The 13,959-nt window shown below is 42.7% G+C and overlaps 1 protein-coding gene across 1 annotated transcript in view; it reads right to left on the bottom strand.

Moving 5' to 3' along the window:
- COG7 (component of oligomeric golgi complex 7) overlaps positions 1-13,959 on the bottom strand; it is an 82,345-nt gene that overhangs the window by 49,912 nt on the left and 18,474 nt on the right. Inside the window, exons 5-6 of the mRNA XM_043560294.1 lie at positions 2,559-2,641; positions 1,631-1,753 (exon numbers count right to left, since the gene is read on the bottom strand). Of these exons, the coding sequence (XP_043416229.1) occupies positions 1,631-1,753; positions 2,559-2,641 (206 nt within the window). The remainder of the gene's footprint in view (positions 1-1,630; positions 1,754-2,558; positions 2,642-13,959) is intronic.

Below are 13,959 nucleotides of genomic sequence, written 5' to 3'. Positions count from 1 at the left end.
CAGTGGCTGCCTTCAGGGGTGTTGGACTGACTAGGAAGGAGCATGAGAGAACTTTCTAGAGTGATGGTAATGTCCTCTTATCTTAATGTTCTCTATATCTTAACAGGGATCAGGTTACACAACATTTGTCAAAATTGATCACATAGCATATTTAAGATCATTACATTCCACAATCTTACCTAAAAGGGGGCGGGGAGGGACAAATATTGAACTCTAGTTAATAATATGCATGTACAGAACTAAATAATGCTTCCAACTTCCTTTGAAATGAATCAAAAAATAAGACCAGTCAATGAATGGAGAAGTACATGGGAAGATGGACAGATTTATGACAGAGCAAACATAGCAAAATGTTCACTGCAGAGTGCAAAAGTAAGTACATGGGTGTTCATCATACAATTCTTTCAACTCTTTTATATGTTGGAAAATTTTCATATTATAATACTGGGGGGTAAATCAGAAGGGGATACATTTACTGTGGTGTCTTTGCTTTTCTTCTGCACTATACTGACCTTCACAAGATGACGGCCACCTATCAGGCTTTTACTTCCCTGAAAAGGAAATGGACCACTGACCAAAAGCATAAATTAGCAGGATTTATAGGATGAGGCCAGAACATAATTTGAGAAGTCTAAATCCTTTTTCTTAGATGATGAAGGGCATATGCACCTGCAGACATAAGCTGGTTTTACCTTCACAACATAAGGGACGGTAAAAGAAGGCAAGGACACAGAAATGGATGTGCATCCACTGAAAACCGACAACTACTTAAGTGCTGTGAAACGTCTACAGGAATTGTGTTTCATGTTGCTGTAACCTAAATCTGAGTTTGGCTGGCTCCAGGAGAAAGCAATGAGGGTAGAAAAGAGGACTTTAAACACCAGAATGGACATGACCCTGTACAAGGGATTCCCTCCAGCTACAGTCACGCTCGTTCCAGCAGGGGACGGATGGACACTGCAAGACTAATTCACAACTAATTTCGAAAGCAGACCAAAAACCACACCACACCATCAACAGGCCCAGTAAGTCACAGCCTCTTCTCTCCTAAAAGAGGGAAGAGGATCTGGGGCACTTCCTGGCATTGAGATGGGGGAGGAAGTGTTCACACCCTGGACGGCAGAAAATGCCAAGAGGCTCTGGGAAGACAAGTGAGGGGAAGTTTCCACTTGAAATGAAGTTCCTCTGTCTCATTGGTCCCCTAGGTTGGAGGGCGCCTGTAAAATTGTACTCTTCCTCGAGCTCTGGGCATACCGTGTGAACAAGGGAAACTAAGCCAGGTGAGTTTTACCTGAAGTTAAGATAAAAACAATCCTGTTCACTCAAGCACCACCTGACCAAGGGCCTCCTGCTTTTAGATCAGAAGATAACGGCCTCCAGGAATTCCACAGGCTCCCTGGCTGAACAACACGCAACACTGTCACATTAGATTCTATTTAAGATACAGATGAGAACGATAAGAAGAGTTTTAAGGAGACTGAAAGATTTTACTGCCTTGGGTTTCGAGGCTTATCTTTAACTCCTTTGGTGATGGCAGCAAATAGGGAGGTTCTTCCAGGAACGCTTGAAGCAGAGGAGAGACCACTGCCAGAGCAGACACCCATCCCCTAAGACCCAAGCGAGCCATTACCTGCGTAGACCACTGGATCTGCGTGTGCCAGGCCCCGAGCAGGGCGTCGTAGAATCTGGTGAGCTGCCGGTCCAGAGGGAGGTCACTCTGGCACAGCTCCTGCCAGGTTGCTAAAAGCTGTGCCTGCAGAGGCAGAGCAAAGGGGACCTCACTGAGTGACTGAGACAGGCCACCTGCTAACGTTGTCCTGCCCTCCCGACAAGGTGAGCGATTTCCTGCCACCTACTGTCCCCAGCAACTGCCTGCTGAAGGCCATTTGCTTCAAAGAAGGGCTAAAACGAGAAGTCACAGCCACCTGCTCTGATCATCTATCAGACATTGAATCCGTTGCCCTCCCAGTGTTCCTTTCTTCTTTTATCTTGTCCCAATAGCGTGCCAAGGTCCTTCCACTGGGCATGCTACACTCTCCCCGACAGACCTTTCGGGTGTGCTTGAATGTGCACTTCAGCTTCATGTCCCAACACCCCTGCTTAAAGACATGCAAGGTTGGACGTGAAGGAATCAAGTTAGCCTGGGAAGCTGTTGGGTTTTTTTTTTTTTACCTAAAATCAACAACCCCAGAAAACAAAAAATTCTGACAGCTTCCGGAGAGCATCATAAGGCCTAAGAGACTACTTTCCCTTGAAAGACAAGAAGGGGAGGAATTGTAACAACTTTTCAGTCTATAAATGAAATCCAGCTATAAACATAAAATATGCTGAAAACTGAGGGCTTGCTTCCCTCCCCAACAACCCCCCCCCCCCCCACCCCAGCCACTGGCAAGGAAATGAATCCACAGACTGGACCAAGAACACCCCCTACTGGCTATTTAAAAGAAGAAGGCCAGTGGGCGAGAAGGCAAGTTGTCTCTACCTTGGAGTACAAACACTGGGGTTCTGCAGCCCAGCACTGTATGCATTCCACAACATAAGCACTCCCGGCTTCTCACCTTGTGACATTTGTAGTAGTAGGCGAGCAGTTGGGGCATCCGGTCAATTTCAGTAAACACCTTCACAAACATTTTGGACTGATCTAAAGGAGAACAACATAAAACGTGCATGCGCTGTTACCAGGTTTCCTGTTGCGGACAGAAGAAAGAGTTCACCAGGCTAAATGTGGACATATGTAAGCTCCTGTTCGGAACTTCTTACCTATGCAATGAATTAACTCATGCATGGAGAGTAAGACGAAAAATAAGTCAAGATAAGGGGAGAATACCTACTCAGACACCGCAAGCCTTGGCTTGTTTAGATAATGCATCAGTAAGCATCACTGACAGAGCTGAGATCATACATCAGCAAAGTCATTGCTGTATGTGAAGAATGGAATGAGTTCAAATCAGGGCTGGGACTGGGGTGGGGGGCAGGAAGGGGGGTGGCGGGTAGGGGCAAGCCTGGGCTGCAAAATCAAAGGGGACTCTCACTCTCAGGCTTGCACAAAGGCAGGGTAAGAGCCTCCTTAGATTTTTGTGCTTGAGGCATTTCACCTGCCTCACCTCATCCTGGCTCTGACTAGAATCATAAAATGCCAGCAACAGAAAGATACCTAAGAAACCATCAATGACCTGATGTTACAGGTGAGCAAAGTGCAGCCCAGAGAGCTTCAGTCACTTGCAGGTCAATGGCAGGACTGCCCAATCACAGCACTGACTGAACCATATGAAACTACTGCTATTCAACCATTTTGACCTACAAACATAACAATGTCATATGACTCAATCTAATATTTATATGAACTAAAAAATGCTGACACAAGCAGACCTTCTGCCCATTGCCTAGAATCACGATGCTCTTTGCTGCCCCAGGGCCTTTGCACTTACTGTCTGGGATGATCTTTCTGGCTCTCTGTATGGTTCTCCCCTTATCAGGAGGGTCTTCACCAATCAATTTAGAATTTAGAAATCTAAATTAGGTTTCTCTTGTTATTTATTTCCTATCACATATTCTCCTTCGTAGAACTAATCAAAATCTATATTATTCTATTTAGTCACCTGTGAGATAGTTTGTCTTTCTCACCCTTAGAAATACAAGCTCCATGAGGCTGTGACCTTTCCTGTCTTATCTCTCACAGTTCCTAGAAATTAGTACAGCGCACTACAAAAAAATAAAATAAAATGTATTAAGGAGAGCCTGGGCAGCTCAGTCAGTTAAGCATGCGACTCTTGGTTTCAGCTCAGGTCATGATCTCATGGTTTGTGAGATCAAGCTCCATGTCAGGCTCTGTGCTGACAGCATGGAGACTTCTTGGGATTCCCTCTCTCCCTCTTTCTGTGCTCCTCCCCTGCTCTCTCTCTCTCTCAAAATAAACTTTTTAAAAAATGTAGTAAATTAATGACTATTTTAAATAGTATTGTTTTTCAGCAACATAAATAACATGTTCCTGGTAGAAAAAAATGGAAAATAAGTAAGAAGGAAATCCTATCACACTCTGTTAAACACTGTCAACATTTTGGTGTATATTCAGAGTGTTTTCAGATAAAAATTGGTACATTTACTAGTCTAAATATACAATCACAACTTAAAAAAAAAATCTCCACTGGATAGAGTAGAACTTGTTATTTCTTGAAACAAATAATAAAGCAGAATTTGGTGATATAGCAAACCCAGTTAGGAAAAGTGTTGAAAAACTTACAGGTAACATGTGAGTCTTTAGCCCTTACAGAGGAGTTCGAGTTTTTCAAGGTTAGTACATTCAATTAAACACAAATATATGAAACTAGGGGAAGTTCTTGACTTAGACAAAAGAAAGAAATAGGAAACTTACTTTGGCAACCCCAATACAGAGTTCTAACTCCTGCCAATACCACCGACTCAACACACAAGGCACTGCTTGAGCACCTGCCTGGGGAAGAGCCACCTGCTGGGTGCTGGTGGGTGCGGGGGGAGCAGGCAGGGGTCTGATGGTGGACGTGTTGTTGTGCATCCACACCCACTGCCCTTCTTCTGCTGACAAAACTCTGGCTGTTCTCGAGGGACAGGGCATCTGCCTCTCACTCTCCCACTTTTTTTTTTTTTTTTTTGCAGAGCAAACTATTTAGTTTATATTACTAAACTGTACCATTAGCACTTTCCTATAGCTGCTGGTAATTACATATACGTAAGACAGAGCAAATGTCAATTGTCTTTATCAAAGAATAGTGTTATTTAATACTCTTGGTTTTGTTACCAGTTTTATTGAGAACAGTTGACATAATATCACTGTATACGTTGAAGGCACAGAGGATGCTGGTTTGATCCACACAGACTGTGAAATGATTACAATAGGTTCAGCTAACATCCATTTTCTCACGTAGATAAAATAAAAAGAAAAGAAAGAAGAATAAAGGACAAAAAAATTCTTCTTGTGATGATAACTCTTCAGATTTATTTTCTCAACAACTGCCCTATGTATCATATGCAGCAATGTTAGCTATGGTCATCATGTTGTACGTTACATGCCTAGTACCTGTTATCTTACAACTGAAGTCTGTACCTTTTTTTTTTTTTTTAAGTGGGCTTCATATCCAGTGTTGAGCCCAATGTGGGGCTTGAACTCATGACCCTGATCAAGACCTGAGCTGAGATTAAGTGTCAGACGCTTGACTGACTGAGCCACCCAGGCACCCCTGAAGTTTACACCTTTTGACCATTTTCCATTTAAATGTTTCCAGTGAGCTGACTCATCTCCAGAGTAATGGATTCAGAGATGCAAAAGCCTGCACATCAATGCAAACAAGATTAATCCTGGGACCTGTTCTTAAGCTCTGAGGATAGATGCCTGGAACTCTAAGGGCCACATGAAAAGTGCACCTGTAAGTAATGCCAACACACAGAGAGAGCCAAGATATGGCAAGAAAGAGAGACGGGGTCCTAACAACACAGTTTGTGCTCCTGGATCAGCAACACCTCCTGAACTCAGTTCCATAAGCAATATATTCTCTCTCTCTCTTTTGTTTAGGCCAGTTTGAATTGGGTTTCTGTCACTTGCAACCAAAAGAAACTCAAACTGATACAGGCCTCCTGTGAGTTAGGTGGAGTCCCTGGTCTCTATGCCATCTACCCAAAGTGTAATATGTGGTAAATGGATTCTTATTATTTCAAACTAACAACTGATTTTGGATTATAAACAAGACAGTATAACAAACGTATAGCACCAAAGGCAAATTTCATTTACTTTGCTTTTGCACATGATTTCGCATTCTATTTAATGTAAGGAAGTACTTCTTACACGATGCCCTGCATACAGGAGATATGTTGAAATTATCCGTTAGATGAAATACATGATGAGAAATGCTCTTAAATCTTGTCCTAAAATATTTCCCCCACTGCATCAGTCTGTACAACTTTGCCCTGTTTCCTCCTAGGTATAGACACAGAAATCACCCCCTTTGGCTGGTGCCTGAGAGGGCTTCTCCGGCTTCTCCCACTCTCTATCACTCATTCTTCCTGGAGGAAGAGAGTATCTGCTTGAATATGTCAATAAATATAAACAGAGATGATGAGAATATGAAAGACCTTCCCTACACTAAGTAGGTAATAACACTTTAAAAAATGCACTGTAGACAAGCTGTCGCCCTTTTACATTCACACTTCTTCCAAAGCTTTTCCATTGATAGAACCTCACTTTAACCTTGTGCAACCCTATGAGGCCAGAAGACAGAGAAACTGCCAGCAGAATAAATAAGCCAGTCAAGATCATATAACTAGAAGGGATGAGACCACTTCTTGGTCGGGTTCCCGAGAATTCATCTAACTCCCGCGATTTGCCCAACAGGACAACTGACAAGGCGAGAGTTCCAGAAGGAAAGTCTCTGGGGAAAAAGGGAAAGTAACTTAGAAGAACATCTTACTCCCATTTTGGAAAAAAATGAAGGACTGTTGATGGCAGCAAGAATGAGAGGGATATCAAACTCAATACCCAAAACACAAATAATCCAGTGAAGAAATGGGCAAAAGACATGAATAGACACTTCTCCAAAGAAGACATCCAGATGGCCAACCGACATATGAGAAAATGCTCAACATCGCTCAACATCAGGGAAATTACAAATCAAAACCACAATGAGATACCACCTCACACCTGTCAGAATGGCTAACAGTAACAACTCAGGCAACAACAGATGTTGGCGAGGATGCGGAGAAAGAGGATCTCTTTTGCATCGTTGGTGTGAATGCAAGCTGGTGCAGCCACTCTGGAAAACAGTGTGGAGGTTCCTCAAAAAACTAAAAAGAGAACTACCCTACAACCCAGCCATTGCACTACTAGGCATTTATCCACAGGATACAGGTGTGCTGTTTTGAAGGGACACATGCACCCCCATGTTTATAGCAGCACTATCAACAATAGCCAAAGTATGGAAAGAGCCCAAATGTCCATCGATGGATGAATGGATAAAGAAGATGTGGTATGTGTATACACACACACATACACACACACGCACACAAGCAATGGAGTATTACTCAGCAATCAAAAAGAATGAAATCTTGCCATTTGCAACTACGTGGATGGAACTAGAGAGTATTATGCTAAGCGAAATAAGTCAGAGAAAGACAAATATCATATGACTTCACTCATATGAGGACTTTAAGAGACAAAACAGATGAACATAAGGGAAGGGAAGCAAAAATAATATAAAAACAGGGAGGGGGACAAAACATAAGAGACTCTTAAATATGGAGAACAAACTGAGGGTTGCTGGAGGGGTGGTGGAAGAGGGGATGGGCTAAATGGGTAAGGGGCACTAAGGAATCTACTCCTGAAACCATTGTTGCACTATATGCTGACTTGAATGTAAATTTTAAAAATTAATTAAATAAAAAAGTAAACCTCAAAAATAAATAAATAAATAATAAATAAGTATTAAAAAATAAACTTCAAAAAAAAAAAAAAAAGAATGAGAGGGAATGGGGTGCCTGGGTGGCTCTGTTGGTTAAGCATCTGACTCTTGGTTTCAGCTCAGGTCATTATCTCACAGTTCGTGGGATTAAGCCCTGCATCGGGCCCAGAGCCTGCTTGGGATTCTCCCTCTCCCTCTCCCTCTCTCTCTGCCCCTCCCCTGCTCATGTGCTTTCTCTGTCTCTGTTTCTGTCTCAAAAATAAATAAGCTTTAAATATATATTTAAAAATAAAAGTCTTGGGGCGCCTGGGTGGCTCAGTCGGTTAAGCGGCCAACTTCAGCTCAGGTCATGATCTCGCAGTCTGTGAGTTCGAGTCCCGCGTCAGGCTCTGTGCTGACAGCTCAGAGCCTGGAGCCTGTTTCAGATTCTGTGTCTCCCTCTCTCTGACCCTCCCCCATTCATGCTCTGTCTCTCTCTGTCTCAAAAATAAATAAACATTAAAAAAATAATAAAATAAAAATAAATAAATAAAAAATAAAAGTCTTTCATTAAAAAAAAGAATGAGAGGGAATAAAAAGGCGATCAGAAACTTAAGGACAGGGGTGCTTGGGTGGCTCATTTGGTTAAACGTCTGACTCTGAATCTCAGCTCAGGTCTTGATCTCAGAGTTGTGAGAAGAAAAGAAAGAAAGAAAGAAAGAAAGAAAGAAAGAAAGAAAGAAAGAAAGAAAGAAAGAAAGAAAGAAAGAAAGAAAGAAAGAAAGAAAGGAAAGAAAGAAAGAAAGAAAGAAAGACAGAAAGACAGAAAGACAGAAAGACAGAAAGACAGAAAGACAGAAAGACAGAAAGACAGAAAGACAGAAAGACAGAAAGAAAGAAAGAAATGAACTGAGTTTATTATAAAGTTGTGATAATAGAAACACTATTTATTAATTCAATTAAAAACGATGGTATAGGGACACCTGGGTGGCTCAGTCGGCTGAGTGTCCAACTTCAGCTCAGGCCATGATCTCATGGTTTGGGGACTGGAGCCCCACAGCCCTACATCAGGCTCCACACTGACAGCTTGGGATTCCCTCTCTCTGCCTCTCTTTCTGCCCCTCCCCCACTTGTTCTCTCACTCCCTCTCTCTCAAAAATAAAGATTAAAAAAATTAAACAAAAAAACAGTGGTAAAAGAGGAGAATGGGGAGAAAGGAGTCATATGAAAGCAAAATCCTTAGCTGTAACAATAGGAAGCCGACAGTTTCTAAAATTAATATGCAAAGAAATAAAATAATATATGTATTATGTGGAAATATAAGGTGGAATACCAGAGAAAACAGCTCTGAGATTTAAAGTGATCTCCTGGGGTCAGGACTGGGGAATGAGGTGGTAGAGGAAAACAGTGTTATCTTCCCCAATAAGACCTCCAGTACTATTTAACTTTTCCAACACCGTAGGTGACGGGAACAAATTTTAACTGAATTCAAGAAGAAGAAAAATGGAACCAATAGTCATTTGTGGGTCTGGACTTCCAATTTGTAGTTTAGCTCCATCTGCTGAGCTACACGGCTATTCAGAAATCTGCTACTGCTCTCATTCAAACAGAACCTTCACGAATTCCTGATTGGCCTCTTAGGAATTATTCCCTTTGGGCTACTGTGAGAGCCCTCAAGTCTTGAAGGGGGGATCCAAGAGAAAGGAATAATGTTCACCTAGTGCCTCCCCAGGAACCAGGACCCTAGGAATCGTAGGGTGCATGTATGGTACCCACTTTACTGAGAAGGAAACTGAGGTCTCATTGCTAAGAGGCAGCAGCCCAAAGATTTCAAAACTGGCCTGTCCATCTCCCAAGTCAACACTCCCACTCACTCGGCCACACTCATCAGCAGACTTACTACAAATTCTCTGAATATCGACTCTTTAGTCTGTTCAAGGCAAACTATGCTCTGTCCCAGCTCTCTTGTCCAGCCTCATCTCTAACCATTTCCCAACATTCACTCCATTAAAACGGACTAGGATTCCCAGCTCTACACCACTCATGTGTATGTTGTTCTCTCTGCCGCAATTGTTTCTCCTCACCTGTCAAAATCCTTCACCCAGGGGGAAAGGCTTATGCTACAGTGCTCACTGGGGGAAAAACAACATACAAAGTATATACTCAATGTATATACTTACCTTAAAAAATACAGGTACACACACACACGGGAAAAAAAAAAACTGGAAGGAAATGAGGAGGGAGCATAAAACAAGCTGCCAGGCGGCAGACACCCTCCGCAAACACCCTCCCACCGACCCCCAGTGGGGTATGTGTGATATTCCTTGGGCACTCCTGGCTGCCCAACAAAGGAAAGGGGAAAAACAAATGGTTAACTGATAGAGATCATAGTCCTGCAGGACCTAAGTCTCCAGCTATTCACAAGTAACTTAGTAAATCATAAGAAAAAGGCAATCTCATCAATAGCCGAATCTCCAGACACCTATAAACTCCATTTCCTAGAGCCCCAACATCATCCCTCCATAGTGATGTGGGAAACAAAGGCAGAAGGAAATGGCAGATAGAACTCAATTTCCTTATAACCTGCAGCCTATTGAGAGATACTTCAGGCAGGCAGAGTAAAACTTTTCTCCAGGAACTCCCTATGTCTTAATGCTAATACTTTGCTAGAGGCAAAACAACCCTAGCTTGACAATAGCTAGGCCTCCACTATCCTGGGAGTCTCAAGATGTCTTCAAGAATTCTTTCTTGGTCGTCAGCTATGGACCACCCCATCATCACCCCAAAAACCTCATCAGAAAATACTAATAGTCATCTCTTCTGGTGAGTTCACTGGTAAATCATTTTGTTTTGTATTTGTGTATATCGGGGTGCCTGGGGGCTCAGTTGGTTAAGCGTCCAACTTCGGCTCAAGTCATGATCTCACAGTTTGTGAGTTCGAGCCCCGCGCCAGGCTCTGTGCTGACAGCTCAGAGCCCGGAGCGTGCTTCAGATTCTGTGTCTCCTTCTCTCTCTGCCTCTCCCCCACTTGTGCTCTGTCTCTGTCTCTCAAAAATAAATGTATGTGAAAAAAATTTATATTTGTGTATATCTTTCCAATTTTCAGTAACCTGTATATGTATTACTTTTATAATCAGAGACAATTTTCTAAAAAATTTTAATTCACCTAAATTTCAAAGTTCTGCACATATATTGGCTCTTTCAGAAAAGCTTCCTCGATGTTGTCATCTTTCCCTTCATCCCGGGAAAGGGCTAAGGCAATTTTCACATTCCATCCTGTAATGAAATTGTGTACCTGTTCTCTCAGCCTCACCCTTAACGAAGCTGCAAGGTCCTTGAAGACAGCAACCTTATCTTATTCATCTTTGCATTCCCTACTGCTCCTCACAGAATTAGTATTTTAAAATAATATTTAGAAGTGAGTTGCCCTTTCGAAATTCCTCCTTTGAATCACACCCGATAGGAACGGTAAAACAGCAAACAAACTCAAGCCCTAAATGTTCACATATTTGGTGGTTTGAGGAATAAGTAAATAATTGGGTAAATATCAGCATTCCACACATAGCGAGGGGCTCTAGGAGCCAAATTATGGTATTAATATCAAGTAGTTTCTTACATACTTTCCTGAGGGCAGAGGAAATGACTAAATGGAAGACTTGCTTCCAGGATGACTGCTGAAAAGCCAGGGAGGCAGCCTCAGGGCAGCCCCTCCACACACAGCAGCACCGCTGGCGCTCGTCTGCCCCCTTCTGGCCAAAACTCACACGCCACGGTCTCAATGAAATTAAAAAAGAAGAAAAAATTTTTAACGGCACAAACAGGTATCCAACTTTTTTTTTTTTATGTTTATTTATTTTTGAAAGAGAGAGAGCGAGAGAGAAGCATGTGTCAGGGAGGGAAGACAGAGAGACGGAGACACAATCCGAAGCAGGCTCCAGGCTTCTGAGCTGTCAGCACAGAGCCAGATACGGGGCTAGAACTCACCAGCTGTGACTCATGACCTGAGTCAAAGTCGGACACTTAATCGACTGAGCCCCCCAGGTGCCCCAGGTATCCAACCTTTTAAATCTGCTGAGAAGGAAAATCTGTGACAGCAACTATTGTGACGATAACCCAGCTGGACTTGGGAAATATGTCAGTGGAACTCACTTTGTTGGGCGAGAATCTAGGAGTTAGAAGATGGCCATTTGCCCTTAAAATGCTTATTATTTTCCTAAGATCCCTGAGATAAATGAATCTTCCTGCTACGTGTAAAACTGTGTTATAAAAAGTTGCTTCAATTTAACTGAATTCATCGGTTGGCTGTCGTAAAATAAACTAGGCATGTGAACTTGTCACTCGAAGCAGAGAGATAGGAAGGGGGAACATGCTGGAGATGTACTAATTTAGCAGATCTCCCTTTAAAAACTGTCAGGAAAAAAAACCACCTTGGCCTCCAGGAAAGATCACTGAGGAAAGAGCACATTACCTTGGGGGGGGGGGGGGGGCGGGGAAACATTCCCGATGCTCACCAAAATTCACTACCCAGAGAAAAACCCAACACCATTCCAGATGTGTTGAGGCCAGGAGAAAATGTGTACTGGGGAACTTCAGAGAAAGTGCCAGATATTCAGTCACATTGGTCCAAGGTGAGTGGGGATGTGGGAGCACTCGGAATGCCAGCATGGAGCAGCTGAGCAATGGCGGGAAGAGGTGAAGACAGGGACCAAAGGGGGTTCTGCGCCAGGCTAGGGGAGGAGGCTTACTTCCACCTCAGCCCAGCAGTGGCTGAAAAGTGCCATTTCCCCCTTCTGAATCCATCCTGCCCACAAAGGACGGGTCTGGAATCAAGCCTGATTTAAATCTGTGAACAAAAGCAGTCAAAACTAGCTTGCCTCACTACCAAAGCCCATAATCCTGACCCAGAGGGCATCATCCAAACTGGGGCACTATCCAACTCCAAGTAGGAAGGAAGGAAAGGAAAACCATTCCCATTTCCGGAGCTACCACCTTCCAGGTCCATTCCTACTTGTCAGGAGCATCCCACCTAACTAGATGTACACCCCACCACATACGTGAGCTCCGTGGGTCTGTGGCTGCAACAAACTCATGAGAAAACGTGAGGGACAAAGCTGCCAGGTGGTGACTTTCCAAACCCAACTCCAGCCCTAGGATTCTGGTAGTGAGAAAAAGACCCCAGACAGAGAACTGACAAATGGGTAAGACACTAAATGAAAAGGCTGGAGAAGAGTACTGAATCCATTCTCTTTAGGAAACTGAAGAGCACAACACAGAATATAGCCTTTAAATCAAGGGCAAGAGGAAAGTTCTCAACAAAGTCCAGGTAAACAAGGAGGGGCTTCCAAGGAGATCCCACACACATTCTTTTTCAGTAAAGAGCAAGCCTGGAAAACAGTAACCACATATAAATATGAATAAGCAGAAACAAAAACAAATTGAAAAACTCCACAATATGACCTATGTAAAAGTACCACAAGGAGGGGGAAAAAGAAAAGGAACAGAGCCTGCAGAAGGCATATCAAGTGAGCACTTCAAGAACAAGCAGAGAAAGGATAAAAAAGAAGTAGAGGACTGGGGTGCCTGGGTGGTTCAGTGGGTTAAACGTCCAACTTCAGCTCGAGTCATGATCTCACAGTCCTGAGTTCCAGTCCCACATCGGGCTCTGTGCTGACAGCTCAGAGCCTGGAGCCTGCTTCAGATTCTGTGTCTCCCTCTCTCTCTGCCCCTCCCCCACTTGTGCTCTGTCTCTATCAAAAATAAATAAAAAATACATATATATATATATATATACATATATATATAAATGGAGAAAGACATGGATTGGCAAATAAAGAGAGCTCACACTTTGTTCCAGAAAAATATTTTTCCCAAACTGAAGAATAATCTAGTGAAGTAACTAAACTGTAAGGCAAAAGAGAATCGTGTAGGCCAGAAGTCAGCAAATTATGAGCCAGCAGGCCAAATCAGCATTTGGTTTCGTCATAAACGTTGATGGGAACACAGGTTTTGATTATCACACAGGCTTTCACACTACAACTACAGAGTTAAGTATCGATGAAACAGACCAGATAACCCAGAGAACCCAAAATACTTACTACCTGGCCCTTTACAGAAAATGCTTGCTGACCCCTATTTTAACTATTCAAGGAAAAGAAACAAAAACAAAAACAAAAAAGCAGGCCAGTCTGATACTTAATCAGCAAAATATAGTTAGCAAAAGATAAAAAAGCAAGGTTTCTTGAATTCTAAAGGAAAAAGTGTGATTCAAAAGCAGTTACTGTTATCTACATGTAAAAGCAATAGAAAGACATTCTTTACTCCATAAACACTGAGGATATACATATAATCCCCATGCCCTTCCTGAGGGGGAAAAATTCTGATTGAAAATAGACTCCTGGTCATGAAGAGAAGCCTCCAAGAATTAACAAATGGGGAAGACATGGGCTTAAAAGTCTAAGTGAGGACTGAATCCATTTAAACAAGACCTTGAGCATAAACAACCATGGCAATTATTGGTTAGAAAACAGTTACATAGGGGGAGGAACCAAGATAGTGG

This window comes from Prionailurus bengalensis, chromosome E3, assembly GCF_016509475.1.
Source record: "Prionailurus bengalensis isolate Pbe53 chromosome E3, Fcat_Pben_1.1_paternal_pri, whole genome shotgun sequence".
Lineage (NCBI taxonomy): Eukaryota > Metazoa > Chordata > Mammalia > Carnivora > Felidae > Prionailurus > Prionailurus bengalensis.
Note: the sequence above shows the minus strand (reverse complement) of the source record. Positions and strands in the feature narration are given on the sequence as shown.